This window comes from Rhipicephalus sanguineus, chromosome 1 (genome assembly GCF_013339695.2).
Source record: "Rhipicephalus sanguineus isolate Rsan-2018 chromosome 1, BIME_Rsan_1.4, whole genome shotgun sequence".
NCBI classification, from domain to species: Eukaryota; Metazoa; Arthropoda; class Arachnida; order Ixodida; family Ixodidae; genus Rhipicephalus; species Rhipicephalus sanguineus.
Window position 1 is genome coordinate 241,527,878 of NC_051176.1, and position 24,669 is coordinate 241,552,546.

General features: G+C 47.3%; 1 protein-coding gene across 1 annotated transcript in view; it reads right to left on the reverse strand.

Annotated features, from left to right (window-relative positions):
- The window catches only part of LOC119375411 (iroquois-class homeodomain protein IRX-4), a gene marked incomplete at its 3' end in the record, with an annotated part of 120,643 nt that overhangs the window by 43,984 nt on the left and 51,990 nt on the right, over nt 1–24,669 (reverse strand). Inside the window, 1 exon segment of the mRNA XM_037645593.2 lies at nt 2,177–2,455. Coding sequence (XP_037501521.2) covers nt 2,177–2,455 — 279 coding nt within the window.

Here is a 24,669-nt window from a genome sequence, read left to right on the forward strand (position 1 = left end):
CAGCGAATGAAGTCTCTGATAATGTCCGTCGTTAATATTTGGTCCGACCAGCACAAAACAGCAGAGCACACGTCTGGTCTTTAAGAAGATGTATTCGCTCGTGAGTACATAACAGTCGATACGTTATTCACTTCAGCACACACATATGATGGGTGTCATATGAGACTGCGCATAAAAGTACGACATGTGTGGTGAATCACGGGCACCCTTCCACGTAATTCATCACGCGAAGAACAAATGCAACATGCCAGCAGGAAAGGGTTACAAAAGTGCGCCAACTCAAGCGCTGTTTGCGGCTATAAAGCATGGTGTAAGCCGGTAAAAAAATTGTGACTAGGGCATGCATTCTCATCATTAATATTAGTTATTAAGATAATTTATTAAATGACGATTTTAATGTTTCGGTAGCATATTCTTCACTTGAGCGATAACTTTGCGTGCGGAGCTTGCTATTCCCGTTTCTTTTAATTTTTGGGCTCGTTCCTGCAACCGTACTTCCATCTTTGACTACGACATGATCTTGAAGACTGTGCAGTAGAGTGGACAGAAATTTCGGAAACTTTCTAAAGCCATGGATAAGCCAGTATCCTGCATACAACGAGGTATAATAAAGAACAACATTCACTACCAGTACATTATTTAGAGAACGCTAACCTGGAGTGAGCAGTTTAGAAAGAAGAAAGTATCAGGAAAGTAAAAAAAGAAACGATGAAGCGCTTTGCGTTCGTATCTAGTTTTGAGGCCTGTCATGATGATAAGAAAACCTGCAATTTTTGTCGATGGAAGGTGCGGCTCAAAAAGATCGATAGGTGCGATAGATTTATGCTTTATCTTCTTTTTTTTGCCGTTTGATTTTTTTCTTGTCGTTATATTTTTCGAACCAATATTGGGTTGAAACGAGCAGTCATCAGCGTTACTTGGTGCCAGAACCTTCTAAAAGTTATCTTCACTTTAATGCAAAACTAGAATCGCATGTTTCGTTGCTTCATTACTCGCATGTGCCTGGAAAACTAGTCATAGTGACCGTATTTTATAACAACTGGTTTCACTTTCTATAAATTAGTCGTGGCCTTTGTCACTGGCTCGAACTAAACCGCGCCCTTGATATCAACAGGATCAGCCACTCAAAAAGCGCACAAAAACAAGGACTGAGGGAGGTGGTGACGACAAATGCGCTCGTGTTTTCATCACCTCCTTTTGCCCTTGTTTGTGGGCGCTTAACAGGGCTCTGGTTTGCAAAACTAACTTACCCAAAAGTCGGTGCTTTTTAGCCACTCAGTCGGACAGATTATAAGAAGAAAAAAAAATAAAGATTTTGGATAGAAAGTATGCCTACAAGTTAGAGACTCAGACTTCTATGCTAGGTATATATAGTCTGACGATGTACGACAAGTTCTAAGAGTTTTATGCTAGTAAATATGTCAATGACGTGAGCCCAGGCTGTAGACGAATATGTTGTTTATGACATGACTAAATATTACGGTAAATCACGCTGCTTATACGGGGATATTGTAGGGCTTCACAATTAATTGCCTACGAATATTTCGGAAACAAAAGCAGTAGAAGATAATTGGACATTCATTATCGAAACTCAAGGCCCCGATTCAAGCGATATCGAAACCGAGGGGGCGGGACGTGAAGAAAAGGTGACGACTCTGATACGTCAGGCACTGTGCGACTGTGTGTTCGGCACTGTGCGACGAACGTTGTCAGTCGCGGACCCGTAGGGACCGATCAGTCCGACGCCGAACATGGGATCCCCTAAACTCACTGACCAAAAAAAAAAATACTGCCTCTGACCTTGCTCTTCTTCATAAGCGAAGCAAACATGAACATGTAAGTGGCGTTCTTAAGCAGTTGAATTGCCACCTTGTGCATAAGACGTGCACGGCATCCCATGTTCAATGTTGAGTGGCTACAATATCTTCAGCTTTGCAGTCCCCCAAGCACTCACACAAGTACTTCTTTGTGTTCACGTGTGGCAGGGAACAGTGTTTGACTGACACGAAAACAGCTTTTACGAAAACGTCGACTCCACCTGAGTTCACGTAGCGTTGAATAAGACCATGTCATTTATGTATGTGTGTTTTAAGAGCATGACACCGGACCCACAACGGAGTGATACGAATGACACTAGTTCTGGCGGCACATCGTTTGGTACAATGATTGAGCTCACCAGGGAAGGGTAAAAAGCTGCCGAGCTTGTGCCCAGTGCTGCCACGTATCCCGACTGGTCGGCGTACGAAGGTGGATAGAGGCCGTTGACGGCGAGGCCCGTGGCCAGCCGCGGGTACAAGAACCGGGACGGTTCGTAGCAAACGGGCTGCTCGGCTGCCATGGGACTTTCGGGCGCGCCGCCGCCAGCGCCGCCGCCGCCGCTCCCGCTTGACGTCGAAGAGGCGCCCGAGGACGGTTCGGCGCAGCTGGGCGAGGACGCGCCGCCGGACACCAGCAACTGTGCACAACGCAAGACCAGAGCGGTTTACGACCTTTTTGCCACTCATTACTGAAATACAGGAAATGCCACTGTCAAAAAACTGTTTCCACATGACACATTACCTGTGATACGTACACGCTTCCTTTTCACACTGCACATGTGTAGAACCTCTTCGATCGAAATCTGTCGAGTTGCGACTCCTGACATAGAAATGTCTCACTTTTTTTTTTCAAATGGTAACATCAGCTGTTACAATTGCTTATTAACGGGATACCTGGATGTGGCTCAATTGTGGGTGTGTAGAAAGAGCGCGCTCGCAGTTACATGTTTTATATACGCTCATGCACGCATACAGCTGAACGAAAAAAAAAAAAAAAACGTCTTAACGTTGGGAGGCGGGCTGATAAGCTTGAGGTCGCGGATTCGATTCCCGGCTACGGCTTATTTTTTCTCTCAGTCCCAAATGAAAACTCTTAGATATATATTTGCTTTTTTCACTTGCATGTAGTTACTTCTAGGGTTGTAATCCATATAATGCATAATGTTGTGATCTATATAATGTCTTTTTATGCAGTGTATTATATGTCTTATATTTTGTTTCTGGATGACAATCGCGTTATCATGTTTATGTTTTCTACACAGTGTAATAATTTCGTTTTCAATCTGTGGTTCATATATGTATTAAAATCACAACTACAATGTGTACGCCCTGTCATGGCGCACTGCCCGTGAGGTGCCTTATCGCCATGTTTACCAAGGTGCTGCTACCGCTCCGACTTTTTACTTTATATTTATTTTCTGCTTTCTTTTTTGTATGGGGCTGTGAACTAGTCAAGCTGTCTAACACAGCTTTTTTTCACAGTCCTTTCTTTCTGTACGGCAGAATGGAAAATAAACTTTGACCTTGACTTTGTCGCATTCCGAGAGGGGCCATAATGCAAGGACACGCGTGCACTTAGATTTAAAGGCACGTTAAAGAACCTCACGTGGTCAAAATTAATAGAGAGTCCCCCACTGCGACATGCTTCATAATCATATCGTGGTTTTGGCACTAAAACGCCAGAATTTTTTTAAGTTAATGAAAAACTTCTTCCTATTAACAAATGGGGCCATAAAGTCGTGCTTCCTTGGTATTTCTCGTGATTAAGGTGAAGGGAAGATAAGCGATGATGGAGAAAATGGTGACGACGGGAATAACAGCTAGGACAACGAGGGCCGATATTAACGTAAAACCCGAGAACGCTAGTATTGCTCGTAGGAGTAAATTCTAGCCATTCCGAACTATGCACGTCTACCATCATCGATGGCACGTGGTCAGCGAAGAAGAGCACTTGCAAAACGAAAGCATTGTCAATTACGCCTTTGATTAGTTGAAAAACTGCTTGTGGTAACATATTACCTGGCTTAATGTTACTTTACATTAAGTTTTCGCGTGTTATGATGTTCTTCCTGATATTCCTTCAGTAGTGCGTTTTTCTCGGGGTGAAATGGATGCATCCCTTAAGGACACATTTGCATTATACAGTGATGCAGTTGCGAGCACTATTAAAATCGCGTGATTGCGTCTCGTAATCATTTCCTGATTTTGGCCCGCAAGGACTCAGAAATTATTACTATTATCTAGGCGGCTGATTGAATTTCTGAGATGTCATGCCGCAAAGCAACACAAGGACCAGGAAAGAGAAGGCACAGAACACCAGCGGTGAACACTTTGCGCAAGAATGCACAAATACTGCGTGACAAGCTGGAGCGAGCAACTGAGCGTCCATTGCGGGGGGAAAAAATTAAAAATACAAAAAATGACGTTTATACGCAAGCCACTCTGGGCGGGTGTAGCAACGAACAACTCGGGGAACAAAATGCTTTTGAAGTGACGGCGCACATTTACGAATGCGGGTGCACTGGATAGTTTACCAATTTCAAAGAACGTCTGTATGCAAACGTCTCTTCAAACATTGTTGCGTATACATGAGGACAGAGAGGAAATTTTTTAATGAGTTTCATATCATCAGGAAGGACAGCAAGTGCATCACCGTTACATGCAACAGTGATGCATAAGCCTCACTGATAAAGATATATGCTTGAGTGTTGCGCATTCCCGCGTCCTATATATATATCGGTCGTACGGAGCAGGGATCTCAAGCTCACCTAAGTTCACCGGGTCGCATTCACGAAATTCAACACCGCAAGGGCTAGGACAGTGAAGAAGGTAAGCGGGGAAGGGGGGGGGGGGGGTAGGGGGGGTCGTAGTTTGCACAAGTCAGCTAAGGTTACCGTCTGAAAGGCTGCCTTTCCCATATCTCATATATGGGTCGTTTCTGCTGGGAATTTGGCCTCAAAATTCGAAAAACATATCGATACCGAATTACCGATCTCCAGAAAGAATAAAATCTGGACGCCGATTCTGAAATATAGATATTTTGTTTCGCGGTTATGTTTTAACACATGGTGACCGCATGGGGTGCCTCACGAAAAAAGTACTTGAGAACGGTCATGGCTGGGCAGCTCATGAATATACCTACTTAAAAAATAACAAAGGAATATGAAACGAAGACAGTCATGCGCGGGCCAAGTCGCTGGTGAAAGGTCCGCGGACCGAGTGATTGAGTCCCCTGGTAAAGAGCTGGAGGACCACTACTTGCTTTTCTGGAGTTAATTTTCGCGCATACTCCGGTAGTTTTGCCGGCGGATCCTTGTCTCTCTTTTTCTGCATAGTAACTATTTATTTGCGAGTGTAGCTTCGCGAGTCTTTTTTTTGTTGTTGTTGTTGTTTTGCGTGTACCATGTTCAGTTTTTTTTTTTCATATTTAAACTATGAGATGCACACTTTTGGCGAGGTTCTGATTTATTTTGATTACCTGTGGTTCGTCGACGTTCACCCAAAACACGGCTCATTCCGTTACCCATTAAAACGAGGCCAGGAATCGAATCTATGGCCTAGTGCTCGGCTGCATTTGTATTTGCGGCAGCATTGATACAATCTACCGCTGTAGTCTTACCGGTCGAGAACTACAATTTGAAATGCTCAGCTCCAAAGACATAAATCGACTAGAACGAGTGATCTCAGTTTTTAAATGCGAAGCATTTCTTAGCGAACTCTAGGCACTTTGAGCGTTTCTATCTACGTATCTATCTATCTATCTATCTAGCCGCCTACGTTTGGGTGCTCCCATGATCCCCTCCTTAGCTTGGTGAAGACCATAATTGGCATGGGAGGTTAAGAGGATTTGATGAATATGAATGTCTGGTCATGACATGAATAACGTAAAAATCCTCTCGCGGACGTCGTCAAACCCTTTCCTCCAGACACGTGTGGCACATACCTGTGTACTGCGGGCCATGGTAAGCGGGTATGCGCCACAGGTGATTGACAGATTATATCTTCCCAGGAACGGCGAGAACAGATATTCGTAATTAAAATGCGAGAGCGTTAGGAAAAGCCGACATCGGCAGAGTTGACCGACGAATGCAAAGAATACATACTAGTTAAAGGGATCACGAGCTCGTACCTAATTGGCTCATTAAAGGGATCACGAGCTCAATTAGGTACCTAATTGACTCAGTAGGGCGCCAGTTGGCTCGTGCAGTGCCCGCCCAATCTGGACCCACACAGAAACGGGCCGCAATTCCGTACGTTCCGGGAGTAAGCGAGCCCCTTGCACGAGTTCTGCGGTCTTATGACGTGCAGGCTGCGCACGTCCCGTCCAGGAAGCTCCGGCACGAACTCGTACGTGTGAAGGACCCTCTTGAAAAGGAAAGGTACCCGGGTGTTGTGTACGTCATCCCCTGTGCGGACTGCCCTTACGTCTACGTGGGGGAAACCGGCAACTTCAAGACGAGACTTCAACAGCACAAGAATGACGTCACGAATAAACATGTTGCGTCCAATGCCGTGGCCGAACACTGCGCAACTACGTCACACGCTATCAGCTGGAAAGACGCCCGTGTGATTGCCAAGGAAAAAAAATCGTGCTACACGCCTTTATCTGGAGTCCCTGTTCATCCAAACTACGCCGCACACCCTTAATCGCAACGAGGGTAATCTTCCTCCGATGTACGCCAGGTGTCTTGGTCACGTGATGCGCCGCGCTTAAAAAGGCGAGCTGCTGTGCCGATCTTTTATTGTGAACATGGTTCCCGTGGGGGAGCCGAAACGTCAATACATTCGTTTTTAAATCATTTGGTCGGTGTCCGGATCCCTTTAACTAGTATGTTTCATCCCGGCCAGACGGGTTTCCGTCATACTCTCAACTTAATGCAAAGAATGAAAATCAGTACCCCAGCAGGAATCGAACCCAAGCATTCTGCGTGGCAGTCAGGTATTCTACCACAGAGCTACGCCATGTCTTGAAACTGTTTTGGAAAAGGACCCTATGCAGGCGTAATATCAGTGCAGCGTCAGTTGTAGTTGCTGTGCTGGCTATCTAATTTTAGAACAAAGCAATAAATATTACATATGTACTCCTATCAGGCACGTAGCCAGGATTTTTTTTTTTTTGGGGGGGGGGGGGGGGCAAGGCCTAATTGTTCGAAAAATGTCTTTCCATGGCAAAAAGAAAAAGAATTTGCCCGGAAATATAGAAGGCTAGACGAATTGCGCCCCCCCCCCCTTGTACGTGCCTGACTCCTATGATACATGCGTCATGCCGTGTTAGTGTCAACTGTGGTTCCAGTGTTGGCTCCGCTTTCATAGAAGTCGAATAAACATTACATTTGTATTCCTATGATTCAGCAAGCTGTATTCAAGCGCTACTCGACTCCGGAGGAATACGCTAACGAAAGTTGCGTATGATATTCACATCATCGCATCGTAAAGTGCACTTCGTTGCGTTAATACTCACGTCTGTGCTCTAAAATGAGTGCTGTCGTTACGTCAGACCATAAGTTACGCTTTAAGCGCCAGTGTAGTCGACGTCCTTGGTAAGGCCACGATGTGCACACAACTACTACGCTTACAAAAACACGTCGATCCACCTCTGGCTGTTGGCGCTCAATGAAAGCACCTCGCGTGGGCCCTCCTGTAAATATATGTAAATACTCTCGAGAGATGGGAAGTTTTTACTGTCAAAATAATAATATTCGACAAAAAGAATGCCCAGAGTTGTTCACAGACGTTATCTCGTTAAAGAACACACGTACAGTGGACGCACAGTAATGGAATTTCCCAAAGCGCTTCTTGCGTAAAAGGTGGGTAATCGCTGAAAGCAAACTATGTGCATATGTTCTTGTAATGGTTTGTCTGTGTATCTAAATGCAGCATAACATTGAGGCCCGTGTACTTAGATTTAGATGCACGTTAAAGAACCACAGGTGGTCGAAATTTCCGGAGCGCTCCACTACGGCGTCTCTCATAATCATATCGTGGTTTTGGGACGTTAAACCCCAGACATTATAAATGCAGCATAACAGACGGAAACCCCAATTCAGCGGCATATGAGGATTTGACTGTACACAAGCAACCATTGTGGCGTGTACGCTATCAAAGCTGTTCTAAAGTACATTCGTTAAAATTTTAGGGACTTCGACGCCTGCATCGACTTGTTAGGTGCCGTCGCGGTCGAAGATTCATTATTTTCGTTTGCGTCAGCTCTTCGCCCGAGCCCGGCGGGTGGTCCAGGCCAGAGGGTTCCTGGAATAAGGGACCCCTTAACCTTCACTAACTATATAGCGATTCTTCAATACATGCTTTTTCTCCCTCTCTAAATTCTTCGACGTTTCATTATTATTATCTCTTAAGTTGCGTCCCAGTGTATGTCTACCGGTCTTCTCGACGAGTAATTTCCCGCTGCTGTTTTTTCGTCATCCAGTGCATTCATCGTTTAGTGCTAATAGAAACGGGAGCATATGTCATGCCTTTTATAATGTGCTTCTTACCATTGCCTTTTCATTCCAGTGAACTTGCAGTATTTAGCATCAACACGTGCATAAACCAAAGCCTCATGACTTCGCGGCTGTTGTTGGCAGAAGCAGTCTACGAGGCGAAAAAAAGGGTAGCATGCAGCGTGAAGGAGAAAAAAGATGACATATGACAGCGTTCGCTGAACTTGTTCTCCAAATGTCGGCAGTAAACAAGGATCCGCATGAGCTAGAAATTGTAACGAAAGACAAGCTATGGCAGCTACTTGAAGCTGCAAAGGAGGGTAAAAAACGAGGTGTGAGGACTAAAATGCAAATTTTCAATGCGCAACATACTTTGGCGAGCACTCCAGCAATTTTGGTGGCAAAATCATGTCTACGTAGTGCAAAAAGCATGACACCTCTCCAATAGGAATACCTACGGCTCCATGGAAAACACATGGCGTTGAGGTGGGCCGACTTGAATTTAGGAGTGGGTCAACCTAACTTTGGGGGTGTTATGGGAACGGGCAACATAGGGGGGTGCAGGAGGTAAGCATCAGGTAAGCGGGCCGCGCGCACGGGAGACCATTCCAGAGCGCGCTTTCGGCTACGCACGGAGCATCACAGCCCCACGCCGTAGCAAAAATCTTCCTCGCGGATGCGCTGGCTACACGCATGAGTTGTAGCCGATGTCTGCTTGACGGCTCTAAGTTTCGCAATCCAATCTTCACGCAGCTTCTTACCCCATGCGAACACGAGTGAAGGCTGACGCCGGGCTTCCATTGCGTCCATCCAGCACTGCGGCTACTATGTCAGACGCCTTCACAGGCAAGTACTGCATATTGTAGTGCTTTTCAAGCACAAGCTCGAAGCGGGAAAACCTCCCGACGTAATCAGAGCCGCAGCGCAGGTGGGACTTAAAACTTTCGTTTTCAGACCTCTTCGGCGCTACCGCGCGATTCCCTCCTACCACTTCCCGCCGACGGTGGCGCCAACTTTGGCAGTGGTGAAGCTCGCCCTCAGTAGAGAGTGTTAAGTAAGTGTGCGTGATACGGAAAGGCCCAGATGCAGATGTCATCTTTCTAGATAGATGCTTTCCCACACAGTCTTCATCTCTTGTTATTGAGCGTTTTACAGCGAAAGCTGTTATCAGATCACAACGGCAGTGGAGTAGTTATCCGCCGCCGCCGCCGCCGCCGCCGCCGCCGCCGCCGCCGCCGCCGCCGGTGTCCCTAACCACTATCACGCGAAATAAGAAAAAAAATGAAATAAATAAAAAATATCCAGGATCGGATGGGATTTGAACCCGGGCCCTCTGCATAGCAGTCGACCATTCTACCACAGAGACTCGCTGGTACTTGAAACTCACTTGCAAAAAAACCTTACACAGGCATCATGTCGAACAAGGAGTCGCGTTACCATGTGTAATATAGCGTGGCAGAAGAGTAAAATAACAACCAGACGTCACACAATGCTAATTGCGCAACGAGTCTGTGGTTTAAAACTTTCCACCCACAACAATGTGATCAACCATTAATTATCCATCGTTATCGGCCACATGAAGCATCAGCAAAGTATACATAATGCCTTACAGATGTGTAGCGGGTACCTCGCTTATCCGCATAAAGACGAGTAAGGGCATAGTAAGGGCAATACAATATTTCATTACAGAATACAGATGCTAACTTCAGCAATACAATAAAAAGGCAATTCACTGTGCACTTACGTAGAGGCACATGGCGTTATCAGCCTTTACAAGGCCGCGGGCTCGCCAGCAGAATCCAATACATAACTAGTAACATGCTAAATAAACAAATACAATGCCAATAAAACAAAAACAGAGAACATATACAAAACAACATGACACATACAATGTACCCCGAATGTGGTGTCACCGACGTCCGACTCAACACGGGAGTCCGTGAGCCCGAGCAGCGGAATCATACCCACGGACCTCCCCGAGGGCCGTCCGTGGCCGACCACGCTAAGCCTCAAAAACAAAAAAAAAAAAGAAAAAAAAACGGCAGGCCTGCGCTGAAACCGCAGCACAGTCACAGCGAAAGCTGGAAGAGCGGCGTTTCTAGATCGCATTGTAAGCTCTCTTGAGGCTACAATACAAGTACACTAGAAAGGTACCCACTACGCCATAAATCACAATTTTTGTGAAATTGGGAAGCACCTACTAAGCCATTATTCGTCATTCTGCGGAGAAGCGAGGCACCAGCTACACGTCTGTAAGGCATTATGTGCACTTTGTTGACGCGACGACTGATGACTATGAAGAATTATGGCTCAGCCCTTTGTAATGGGTTGGAAGCTTTAAACGGCCCAAAAGTTATGTAATTGCATTGGGTGTCGCCCGGTCGCTATTTCCCTCTCCCGTCATGCTGTATAACATACGTTGACGTGGGAGAGAGACGGGGGAGGAGGCGAAGAACTTTACTGAGACCCCGAGGAAATTGATCACGCGCTTATGGGCTTCCTTGGCAACCAATACAAGTGCACGTGCGAGGAACCCACTACGCTATAAATCATTGTAATTTTTGAGAAGTAGGGCAGCAGGCACTGTGCCATTTTTCGTCATTCTACGGAGAGCGTTGGTACCTGCTAAACGCATGTAAGGCATTATGCGCGCTTTGTTGATGCTGTGCGTGATGACGATGAAGAATTATGGCGAAACCCTTTGTAATGGGTTGGAAGCATTCAACAACCTACTCGTTGCGCAATTCGCATTGTTCGACGCCTGGTTACAGAATTCGCGTTGTGCGACGCTTGGTGCTTATTTTACTCTTCTACCATGCTATATTGCATATGCTAATGAGTCTCCTTCCCGACATGAAGGCTGTATAGGACCTTTTTGCAAAGCAGTTTCAAGCACCGGCATGGCTCAGAGGTTGAATACTGGGCTCCCACGCAGAGGGCCCAGGTTCGAACCTCGTTCCATCCTGGATTTTTTTTCTTATCTCGTTTTTTTTTTCTTATTTCGAGCGATACTGGTTACGGACACCGGCGGCGGCGGCGGCGGACAACTACGGCGCCAAAAACGGCCGGTGAAATGATCTCATAACAGCTTTCGCTGTAAAAAGGCCAGGCCTGCGCGGAAAGCGCAGCACAGTCACAGCGAAAGCTGGAAGAGCGGCATTTCTAGAGCCCGTTATAAACTCTCCTGTGGCTACTAATACAGGTACATTAGCAACGTACCCACTACGCCACAAAGCGTAATTTTTGGGAAGTTGGGAAGCGCCCGGCACGACATTATTCGTTGTTCTGCGGAGAAGCGAGGTACCATATGTAAGCGATTATGTGCAGTTTGTTGATGCGGCGGTTGATGACGATGAATAATTATGGTTGCGCCCTTTGTAATGGGTTGGAAGCTTTAAACGACCCACTAGTTACGTAATGCATATTGTGTGACGCCCGGTCGTTATTTAACTGTCCCACCACGCTTTATAACACACTTTAACCGGAGAAACGTAGAGCGAGAGAGAGAGAGAATTGGCTTTATTGAGACCCTGAGGAAATGGATCATGGGAGCCTTATGGGCTTCCTTGGCAACCAACAGAAGTGCACTTGCGAGGAACCCACTACGCTATAAATGATTGTAATTTTTGAGAAGTAGGGCAGTAGGCACTGTGCCATTTTTCGTCATTCTACAGACAGCCGTGGTACCTGCTAAACGCATGTAAGGCATTATGCGCACTTTGTTGATGCTGTGCGTGATGACGATGAAGAATTATGGCAGAGCTTTTTGTAATGGGTTGGAAGCATTCAACAACCTACTCGTTGCGCAATTCGCATTGTGTGACGCCTGGTTACAGAATTCGCGTTGTGCGACGCTTGGTGCTTATTCTACTCTTTTACCACGCTATATTGCATATGCTAATGTGGTTCCTTCCCGACATGAAGCCTGTATAGGACCTTTTTGCAAAGCAGTTTCAAGCACCGGCATGGCTCAGAGGTTGAATACTGGGCTCCCACGCAGAGGGCCCAGGTTCGAACCTCGTTCCATCCTGGAATTTTTTTCTTATTTAGTTTTTTTTCTTATTTCGAGCGATACTGGTTACGGACACCGGCGGCGGCGGCGGCGGCGGCGGCGGCAGCGGCGGCGGCGGCAGCGGCGGCGGCGGCGGCGGCGGACAACTACGGCACCAAAAACGGCCGGTGAAATGATCTCATAACAGCTTTCGCTGTAAAAGGATAGATAGAGAGAGAGAGATAAATAGCTCTTCTTGAAACGCCCGCGTCACCTCGCTCCCGCCAGGCAGCGCTGCTGGCGCCACCTCTCGCCCGGCGGCTGTTTAAAGGGACACTAAAGAGCAAAACGATTTTTCTCGCATTAGTAAAGTAGTCTTCCACGATACCAAAAACACCACGCTTGCTGCGAGAAGACGCTTAATAAGGGAGAAAACGCGAAAAAAGAAAATACAGGTGGCGACGCCACCTTGGAATTCCCGCACCATTTGCCATGACGTCACATATTTTTGACGGCGCCTGCTTGGGCCTACGTAGTTCCTAGCCGGTTAAATCGAAGTACATTGTCTCTGAGGGGGCCAGAGACTTGACATAACGAGTTTGTGGAAATTTCGTCGGGCCAGTGGCGCCAAAATACGTTAAATGCTCTTTGAAATGTTTTACGTCACGAATGACAAAGTTCGGCGCGAAATTTAAAAATGAAACTTTGAACTTGGTTTTCTCCTCTAATAATAAACCTGTGGTGGTGAAATAAACTACACAAGAGTTCTCCGAGCACGCTTCATCAATATAAACCAATTCATTGTTTCTCTTTAGTGTCCCTTTAAGCTAACTACGACTAATCCACCAGATGCGCGTGCCCTATGAGACGAAAAGGACTTTACAGGGGGTGATAGCACCCTTCATTTTCTAAAACGAAAATTGTTAGCGTGACCACATCCATCGCAGGTCGAGGCTGTTATATGTGCGCTATTTCAGTTTTTTATATGCACTGAGCTCAGTCACAATTTATAGTTTTATGTATTGTCCTGAGAACCGCTACAGTGTATGTACACTGATTTTAATGCCAGAAAACGTTTATTGTTCAGAAATTATACATTAAACAATACATCGATCAAAAGTATAATAACGTATAGAGATATACAAAATAAAAATTAAAAGTAAACGGTCACATAAAATGCAGGCAGAACTACAGCAGGAAGTAAAGGAAAAATTGGGAGCAAATGTAACATGAAACGACCCAATGAAATAGCCGTTACATATGCCTGGATACGATAGGGACAACAATATGTCAAAGAAGGAAAACTGAGAAGTAAAGCAATCGAAACCCGGTGGAAATTTGTGCACAGTGTTAACGACACAACGCGAAAAATAGAGCTAAGAGCAATGTTTTACAGTATTAAGTTGAACAGAATAACACCATCTATTTTTGGTCAAATGGGGAAAAAAAAACCCCGAGGGGCTGAACAAGTTACTGTTGTGTTTATTCGAAGCTATAAGAAAACATGGCCAGGTTTGTGCGGAACACACAGCACTGCCATAGCGCAAGCTGGAAGAGCGGCTTCGTAGATCATAGAAATCTTCTTTAAAAGAAGCAACAAAACAAGACCGATGTTAAAAACTGGGTCCTTCTTGTACCAAAGCCTTAGCCGTTAAATAAAAACAGATTCGTTAATGAAGACAAAAATCAGCTTCGAAAGAGAGTATTATTTCAAAATTTTCTGCCTTCATATATAATGTCGTGAATAACAACGAGTTCGCCGAGTCTTGCACGCGAAGTATTGCAGTTAAAGGGACCGACAACTGACTTTTCTCGACCCAGGTTTTTACGGCGCGACAGGAAGCTCATCCTTCGTAGCGTTTTTAGCTGCAGTGGTTCATCCGAAAAGCACGTAGTTATTTTATAAGCAGTATTTTTCGATCTGAAAGGCTCCAAACACGCATGGAGGCTTGCTCCAGCAACGCTGAGAATTGATAGCGATGCCGCTAGCCCTCGTGAAAGCTGTCGTTGTTCTCCTTTCGCAGGAGTTACTGTAACTATGCTTAACCACCTTTATTTTGAGCTTTCCAACCATTTTTGAAAATAGCAAGCTGTTACAATGAGATGTGTGGTTTTATACACCTTCCCGGTATTTGTACAGCGTTGTGTGCACCTGCGCCCAAGGTTGCCTGCGCCTGTGTCATGGATGGCTTGTCCCGGCGTCGTTACTCTCTCGATACACGAGCCAAGCCAAGTAATCGAAAACGTAACTGTGCATATGCACGGCCGCACCGAGTAGCAGCGCGCGTCATTTCTGAGACGAAGTGTACGTAGCAAAACTATGTCGCTCCAAAATCTTAGCGACCTCGAAACTGCGTGCACGGTTGCATGAGCACGCTGAAAAGTTGCTCAAGACGCGCTGACGAGCATGGGATCATAACGTCATTCGAAGGCAGCGCCACTTTACTGCATACTACTAACGCAGGCCTATATGTACATTATTATGGAGTAATACTTTTTAATATAAAGAAACGAACAATATTTCAATACTAACAAAAAAAATCGTCGACCGCGTACAGCAATCAACGGTCACGTGGCCGTCTTCATCGGATGATTCATGTTCTTGCCGCCAGAGGCGCCGCAGGTCATTTTTCGCGACTTTCTATTAAAAAATAAAAATATAAATCCATCTCTCACGAAAAAAACAGGGTTGGTTTGAGTAAGTGCAGCGGACAATCTTTACATCAGTGGAGTCAACTCATTTCATATTCTGGGCAGTTGTCGGTCCCTTTAAGACCATCGAAGAGGGCTCTTCTAGGCTGAAAACAGTCATAAAGCAGGGGCTATCAAAAGCGAGATCGTTCGACGTGGACTCTCCCTCCCCAGCCTTCGTGCGACTAAGTAAATTCATACACCTGAAGTTGCTCTCCTTTATCGGTTCCACTCAGTGTCAGCTCAAAGCGTAGCACGGCGTTGTAACACGGGATTTAGCCCATGACCTTGGCGTATGCATTGTAAAGCTCTCCGGCTCTTCATGATGCTCCTCCACGATACGGAGGAACGGGGAGTCGCTTGGGACGACGTGGAACGAACAGTGCGCATCCTGTTGCTCTCGAGGTAAAGTTCCTTGTATCACAAGGTGCTGTAAGTTGTAATGTTACCAGGTAGAGCATGACGGGTTTCGGACCCTCCCGCGCGTTTAATAAGTGGAGCTCGTGCCCAGAAATCACCTACAACTTTTGCAAGGGTATACACGGGCCCTGCAGCGAGCAACAATTCTCCTTGCCATCCTATTATAATAGTGTTTTCTTTCCAAATGCCTGCGTATACAGTTGGAGTTTTAGTTTCGTTGTAGTGATTTACTCTTTCCTTATGCATGCGTGCTTCGAACATTAATTGTCTAGTCGATTAGATGATAATGACTTTTTGATATGTGTTGAGCGTGTGTTAGGAGTGAGGTGGTAATGCAACTATTCTTGGTTAATACCAGTGTCAAGCGGGCAAGTTAACTGTACCTGCGGGGAGTACACATCGCCTAAAGTGCGCTTCACCAAATCTAAACGACGCAAGCGGAGCGTCGCTTGCAGAAGAGTATACTCCGGTCGGAGTGCGTTCGGTGAACGCACTTTGCTGCGTCTCGACCGCATGCGTCTCGGCCGGTATTGACTTGCGACGCTTGTGTAAAAGACAGCTGCGTTTCTTGGTGAGAAAAATATTACCTAACTTTGTTTTTATGTGTAATTCAACGTAACGCAATCACACTTCTGAATGTTTTTTTTTTTTTGCTCTTTTCATCTACATCGAAACCGCACTCGGAGCCTGTCGCCATTCCTTCTTCGCTACAAGTGTGCTCTGTTTTCCCGTTTAGCACCGCGTACCGAAGTGTCACTCAGGGTTCCGAAGCGTACTCCCCGTAAGTGCACTTAACTTGCACGCTTGGAGTGGGTATAACTTGTTTCTGTGTATCGTGTCAAGAGCCTCCTTTAACTATAAAGAAGGCCCTTTCCTTTTATATCACTTGATATAAAATCTAGAGACGTTAAAGAAAGGTTGCGATAAGCGTTATATGTTTAGTATAGGGTAACGGAAAAATAAAAAGATACCGAAAGAAAATACAGAATGATGCGAGTGAAAGTAAGAACTGAACGCACGACCTCCGCACAGAGTTGCCAGTTCGGTTTATAATACGCGAATTTGGGCTTGTTTTTTCGCCGAGTTGCTTGCAGAATTTTCCAGTCGCTTGTCGCGTTTTATTGCGATAGTAATTATATGGACACTCTAGGTTAATTTTTGCCGTCGCCGTCGTGTCCCGGATATGTATATGTATGTGTCTATAAATAAAAGCCATAAATAAAAACATCCCGCAACGATCGACCCGGGTTTCGAACCTGCAATCCCTCGCCCAGCAGCTCGTTGCCTTTGACAATTACGCCATGCCTCATTCGCTCGCCAGGGTGCTAACGGCAGAATACAAATGCACGCGGCGTTGGGTGAAACGCACGGGACGCCACACGTGGCGAAATTAAAATTATGCGAGACGCGAGCCATGCTGCACTGTTGCCCGCGCTGCGTTTGCGTCGTATATTGCTGGCGACCATAGCTCGGCACACTCACTCATGAGTGCACTCGCTCACACTCACTTACACTCATTTGAACGTTGTGAGTGTGAGTATGAGTGAGTACTCATGAGTGTGAGTGGACGTGAGTGTGAGTATGAGTGAGTACTCATGAGTGTGAGTGGACGTGAGTGTGAACGTGAGTGAGCGCTCATGAGTGTGAGTAGTCGTGAGTGTGAACGTGAGTGAGCACTCATGAGTGTGAGTGGACGTGAGTGTTAACGTGAGTGAGCACTCATGAGTGTGAGTAGTCGTGAGTGTGAACGTGAGTGAGCACTCATGAGTGTGAGTGGACGTGAGTGTGAACGTGAGTGAGCACTCATGAGTGTGAGTAGTTGTGAGTATGAACGTGAGTGAGTGCTCATGAGTGTGAATGCACGTGAGTGTGAACGTGAGTGAGCACTCATGAGGGTGAGTAGGCGTGAGTGTGAACGTGAGTGAGTACTCATGAGTGCGAGTAGTTGTGAGTATGAACATGAGTGAGGGCTCATGAGTGTGAGTGGATGTGAGTGTGAACGTGAGTGAGCACTCATGAGGATGAGTAGGCGTGAATGTGAATGTGAGTGAGTACTCATGAGTGTGAGTAGATGTGAGTATGAACTTGAGTGAGTGCTCATGAGTGTGAGTGGACGTGAGTGTGAACGTGAGTGAGCACTCAGGAGCAGGGGCGTAGCCAGAAATTTTTTTCGGGGGGGGTTCAACCATACTTTATGTATGTTCGTGCGTGCGTTTGTATGTGTGCGTGTATATATACGCAAGCAAAATTGAAAAATTTCGGGGGGGGTTTGAACCCCCCCCAACCCCCCCCCCCCTTGGCTACGCCCCTGCTCAGGAGGGTGAGTAGGCGTGAGTGTGAACGTGAGTGAGTACTCATGAGTGTGAGTAGATGTGAGTATGAACGTGAGTGAGTGCTCATGAGTGTGAGTGGACGTGAGTGTGAATGTCAGCGAGCACTCATGAGGGTGAGTAGGCGTGAGTATGAACGTGTGTGAGTAGTCGTGAGTTTGAACGTGAGTGAGCACTCATGGGAGTACTATTAGTGTGAATAACTGAGTGCACTATAAGAAAAAGAAGTCAAAAGAGGGTCACGGCCGCGTGACTCTCTTCGGGTGTCCATTTGATCCCTTTTGAAGGGAAAAGGGAGAAAGAGAGCATTTGGGCTGGAGTCACGGGACTCTCCTAAAGCGCGTTTCGATTGGCTTCCGCGATGAAGGCGCCGTCGTATGCGCCATACGTATCGCGCGTTTGCCGTTCGGCGCCGTTTTGTCGTGGTGGCTCGCCTCCCTCGCCGACGGAGGCAGCCGGGCTGGCGCCGCGCCTAGGCCTTCTCTCTCAGTCTGCTCGGTCTCTTGGAATGCGTTGTGCATTGCGTCGGTTGCGCTGGTTGCGCCAGTTGCCTGTCGTGCAGTTTTGTGTTCGATCAAAAATGCGCATCTTCGGTGGCATTGACGCCAGGCTCCGTGCTCGAAGTCACGCTAGGAGGGCGGAATGTTCATGGAGCCGCGGACACGAACAACGTGCGCCCGTTAACGGTGAGTGTACTGCTTTCGTAGGTACTAATTATACAGCTTTAGCTGGGCGTCTGCAGCAGCTCTGCGGAAGTTATCTGCCAGCCATTTCCAACAGCAGCCTGCGTCCGCGGGGCTGTTGCGGATGCCGTTATGCGCGTTGCTATACAAGCTCCCATAAAATGAGCCATGCAAACAATTATCAAGGGTCATTTCTTGCTGATCGCCCATTGTGTCTGCACTGCTGAATGTTCAAGATGTCGTTTGGAGATGCGCTTTAGTCTACTTCATAACAACATTTCTATCAACCTTGAGTGTGCAGCGTGCTTCCGCGCGTGGGAACGTGAAAAAAAAAAGCCCGTCTACAGAACGCTTAGACGCACTATATATTATGGTTTTTCTTGGCTTAAAGAAGCTAGTTTGAGGTGCAGATATAGTAGGATGCTTCCAGCACGTACGCGTTGGCCACTTAAGTTGGACACACCTCGCCGGTAAGGTGAAAAAGCGAGAGACTTTGGACGGCGCGCGTTGTTGCGGTCGCCGCCGTGCACTTTTTTCCTTGGTTTCTGTTTGCTGTTTTCGTGGTTAGCCAACATCTGCGATGACGCTGTAACAGAATCAAGTGAGTTTACGTGATCGTGGGAGTTATGTGCGCCAATTCTAGCATATGACATGTCTGATCTCGACGTAGACGGCTTCCGCGCGCGCTGCGTGTAGTTCGGGTGCTCGTACTCGAATGTGTTTGCTGAGTATTTAAGGATGGGTTACGTTTCTAAAACATGCGGTCAGTAACCGCTCACGGCGTGCCCCTGACTGCCGGAGGATGTGCTTGGGTGTTGGAATATGCTGGCGCAAAGTCGTGCTTATTCTGAAACCAAATTTTGAAGCGCTTTCTGAGAAAAGAATTGCTTTCATTCGTGCATAGCCAGTGCCGACGCGACGGCGAGCCCCGGCGCCGCGCCAGGCAGCGTACGCGAACTGCGTGAACCGCGCCGAACGGCAGGCAGCCACGCGACCACGCGATGTATATGATGCATACGGCGGCGTCTTCGACACGCTAGCCAATCGAAACGCGCTGCAAGAGTGACAACTGACTCTTCCAGAAAAGTTAAATATCATTTTCTGATTCTACCTTCCAAAAGGGGTCAAATGAATTACCGAAGAGAGTCGGTTGCCGTGACCTCCTTTTGACCTTTTTTTTCTTCGAGTGTAGCACTGTTTCGACTATTAATTTTCCTGGGACCGGTGACGTGTGCAACACCACCACGAGCAACCTTTTTGCTAATACTAGAGAAAGTAAGAGTCCGCCGCGGTGGTGTAGCGGACGGTGCTCGGCTGCTGACCCGAAGGTCGCGGCTTCGACCCCGGCCGCGGCGGTCGCATTTCGATGGAGGCGTGGAGGTAGATGCCCGTGTACTGTGCGATGTCAGTGCACGTTAAAGAACACCAGCTGGTCAAAATTTCCGGAGCCCTCCACTGCGGCACGCCTCATAATCATATCGTGGTTTTCGTGCGTTAAACCCAGATATTATTATCAGAGAAAGTAAGTGAGCGCTCAGCAACTAACATTTCGCCAACTAACATAGTGGTGTTCCAGTTTCTACAGTCTACTAATTCTACTTGATCACTGGAGTTGGTAATACTGACGCGTTGTCGTTTCTTTATCATTTTTTTTTTTGTAGTTTTGGAGAATTTACTTAATGCTTGCCTTCTTGATTTACCTTCAAATTGCTGTTTCGTAAATCAGTGTGGTTAAGGTATTGTTCATCATTCCACGTCCATATTTTCTTCTTGTTCTAAAGCATCGTGTGATTTGTCAGGAAAAATCCGTTTTTTTTTATCCTGACTGTATCCATCTTGGCCTGTCTCTTACGGGTTTACTTTACTTTATTTCTCTTCAGATTGAGCGCAATTTTCGGCATCACTAATCACTACATTTTACTTTGGCTATAGCAAAAATATTTCACGTTGATACTCCGCAAAGTGCGAAAACTAAAAGCCAGAAATGACATTACAGGACAACCTGTATCTGTGCCAGTTCGTAGTCCGTAGAGGTCGGGCTGCTCCGTAAGTTTACGTCTTTCATAATACTTTCTCACGCATCCCAGACTTCTCACATGTACTTAAAAGCAAAAATTGTAAAAAAAACGCGATCATTCTGTGCGTTACGGCCTCTCTCTTGACGTCGCGACAATATGATAAAGAAGTTTTGGCTACCTCGGCACGATGGCTTTGAAGGAACCGAGGGACCGTGAAATATCCTAGAAACCAGGAAAAAGATTCACAGTGCCCCTGATGCATTCTCCTAAGACGGCTTGAATACCAAAGCCATCGGGTGCGACTATTTTACATTGCAGTTTATATCGCACAAGCGCCGCTTTGCTTTTTCTTTTTCACACGAAGGCCACAAAGGCGAAGGTAGCGCACAGTTCCGCGCTTTAGAGGTCACTAGATTTTGTGAGCCAGCCTTTCGTGCTTCGCGTGAGACATAAAAGGCTTTCGCCTTCTAAAATTATGAGTTTGTGATGACCTTTTGACCCTTGCGCATAATGAGGTAGGTAGGTAATGAACTTTAAATTATTTAGAGTCCGACGAGGAAACACTGACTCGGGCTAGGCCTCCAGGAGCCGTCGTCGGGGGAACATCGTGCGACGTCCTCGGCGATAGCCCTGGCTCGCTGGACAGCCCAGATTTGGTCCACTATATGTGGGCTGAGAAGGGCGACTCGCCACCGCTCAGCCAGTCGTCATGGGGTACACACTCCCTCGTCCGGGTAGTGGCGGCGAATACCGCACTCGCACCTCCAAAGTGTGTGTGCCATGTCGGCTGTCTCGTGCCCGCACCACGGACAGCCGGGTGACGGGTGGAGCGACGGACACAGTCTGTTCAGATGCCGGGAATATTCGAATGTGTCAATTTGCAGACGTCTCAGGTCAGACGCCTGAGACCTCTCTAGCTGCTTGTGGGGTGGCGTTTTCCTGTAGTGGCTGAAGATGTCGTGGTACGTGACCATGATGTCCTTGCAGTCCTGTAAGGCTTCGGGGTCTGTTATCATCGTCGCAGAAGAATGTCCTCCAACCTTGGTGCCTCGCCATCGACGATGTCTCGCACAGCGGTGGCCCTTTCGTCCGCGTCGCGGCGGGTTAGCAGTCTCGCGACGCGGTGGGCGCGCTTGTTGTGGTTCGACGGGAGGTCGGGTCTTTGTTCGTTGCCAAGCTCTCCCACATGCGCAGGGAACCACTTGAGAGATTTGGTGGTGATCCGCGACTCTGGCGTTCAGCATGTGCGCCGCCTCGACGGAGACCCATCCCTTGGTAAAGTTTCGCACCACCGTCTTGGCGTCACTCAAGACAAGTGTGTCCTCGTTGCTACTATGCTGCCACCTCGGACGATGGCAGCCTCGCCGGTCCCGTGGCGGTGGTCGACACGAGCGCATAATGAGGAGATGATGCATTTCCCGTGATCTCGTGTGTGTGTGTGTGTGTGTGTGTGTGTGTGTGTGTGTGTGTGTGTGTGTGTGTGTGTGTGTGTGTGTGTGTGTGTGTGTGTGTGTGTGTGTGTGTGTGTGTGTGTGTGTGTGTTTACTGATTGGGCTTGTACATGGACGAAGGAAAAGGACTAGGAGGGAGCGTCACATGGCATTACAGGTCACTTTTCCCGCTTGATGAGGCATATAAGACTTTCGCCTTAATACGAATAACTTTATATGAAGTACACCGGTTCAATGTACTGGATACACATTTTTATGGCGTAACGCAGACGTCCATACTGACGAGGCATATAAGATTTTCGCCTTAATACGAATAATATTATATGAAGTACACCGATTCAATGAAGTAGATACACATTTCTATGACGTAACGCAGACGTCCATACTGCGGCGTCAACTCGCCATGTCTCAAAAGCGGCATAATCCAAGGATTAACGCGGCCGCTGGTGTGGCGCACAGCAATCACAATGTGGCACAAGGCCGATCAGCGCTGTGGTTGTGTGCTTCTTCCTCGACGTCATGATTGTGCGCTGGATTTTCACTGTGTTCGCCGACAAAGCAAACCTAAGCATTCAATGCTATTTTGGTCGAGCAGCGTGCAAGCGCAATGCACTTTCAGGGGCGAGAGGAGGGGGGGGGGGAGAGAAAATTGTCCCTGACATAGCGGCGGAACATGTTTATGCATGGCCTGACATTTTGTACAAACTAGTCCTACCCGCCCCCCGCTCTTACCTTCGTCAGTGTGTCCTGACCCTTGCGGGAATAAATTTTCGTGACTGCGGCTCGTTAGCTGACGTGAGTTTTAAACCCCTGGCATAAGCAGTGAAGGTGGAGTTAGCAAATAAGCGCCCCATACATTTGCTGTTTGGTCACTCCACGAAAATGAAAAGTTATACGCTAAAAGGTCGTTGTTCGCTCTTCGTTAATTCGGAAAATCGGATAATTCGGACGTGCTCTCTGGCCGCGGCAAGCTTATGCATTGTTTAATTGTATCAAACTCTTGTTAATTCGGTCATATTTGCCCGCAACCCGGTTAATTCGGACGATCCTCGGAGCGCACCAAGCAATCCGAGGTTCGACTCCGAGTTCGACTCACAGGAGGAAAAACGGCATTCGCGAACAACTCAAACGGCTGCGGTCCTTCATAAAGGTGTGGTCGCCGTCCACGATCTAGCCATAATCACGTTGTTGGCGACAAAGACTTCGACGGCTGCGGCCCACTTGCTTTGTCTTCGATTTTGCTAGGCCAGCGCCTCCTCTATTTTTCTGTGCCTGGGCGAAGGAGCGGAGCGCAATGGGAGCCGACCGTCGGCGTTAGTGCGGCTTTTAGCCGCCGGGCGCCGCTACCGAAGTAGACCCGCCGACGCGTCGTCGCTAGTGGAAACGAGTGCCGTGGCTGCATTCGAAGCTGCTATATGGTTCAGTTTTCGGCTGTATTCGCGTTGTTTAAAGTATAATGAAAACTTGTAAAGTTAAATCATGAAACCCTTGTCGTTCTGGGCAACCAGCCCATTTCGAAGGCGTGTGTCTGTGATCGAGACGCTCGCGCGTCGTCTGCTAGCCCAATTCCAGAGAGCGCATGCCAGTGATGCGCGTAAAATTGTTTTGTCACCGTTACGTTCGCTTGACTGAGAGTCGGTTTTTGACTGTCTGAAAGTCGATTTTCGAAAGCAGCATTTGCTAAGAGCTAATGCTGAAAGCTTGGGCGCTTAAAGTTCCCCGATGCGTGCTACCGTTTACTGGTGTAGCGCACTATACGCAAGCCTGGAGTTCATGCGCTAAATAGCATGAAATGTCACTAGACTGCTTCCAGGGATATACGTGATCGCCCGTTCCCTTCGTAAAGCTTTTGAGAATTGCATTTGTTGGCACCGGGAGAAAGCAACAGCTGGTGCCAGAAAAAGAGGAACTATGCCAAGTCATTCCACCATTTCAGAGCTTCAACCAGTTAAATCATGGTGGTACGAAAAACAAACAAAAACAGCTACACATGCCGCGCGCTTCCTCCAACACTGACCGATGTGTGTGAACAGACGCTGTCGTTCAAGTATGAAGTCGTAGTGCCGACTCTCAACTTGAGCGAATGTCAAAGGCGTGAAAAAGGGCGTGGCCTGTTGTCAGTTGCTTGAGCAAGTCGTTTGTATTTGTCGAGGGATTGTTGTAGCCTCGGCATCTGGCTCCTCAGGTATCTTTCTTTTCTCTTCCATTTGCCCTTTTCGGTAGTGAGCAAAGTATAGAGGCCGAATGGCTGTCGACCTGGACGCTTTTGTCGCGTGGGGCCTCCTGCTCAGCCTTGTGCACTCATCTATTGTGATACTGTACATAATTATTGTCGGTTGTTTCGCCGATAGCGCATTTGGTGTCCATGGGCTCCGATTCTTCGGCTTCTGGACCTAATGTCAGCGCTGCATACACATGGCGGCGATCGCGAGGCAGCGTTGCTACTGGTACTACATGCATTCGTTGACTGTTCGGACGCAACACGGTCACGTTTAGGGATACTTGACATGCTCGGTTCAGTTGTTACCTTGCGCTGCAAACGTCAAGAGTAGTCTGCAAAGAGTGACGCTACTGCATACTTCTTAAGCCGCCGCTTCCTATATTCTATGAAATCTTCGCGTCGTAAACGGCAGCTGCATATTCTAGTGTAGTTTGAAGATGCATTAGGCGACCAATTATCCCGCCTAATTACTGTAAGCCACCTCTACCGAACTCCAGCGGCAGCTGGAATCTCATGGAACGAGAGCCGAACAATGTACTAAGGCGAAAGCCTTAGATGCCTCATCAAAAGCGAAAATTGACCGTCGGCGGCGTCAGCACGAGTGATT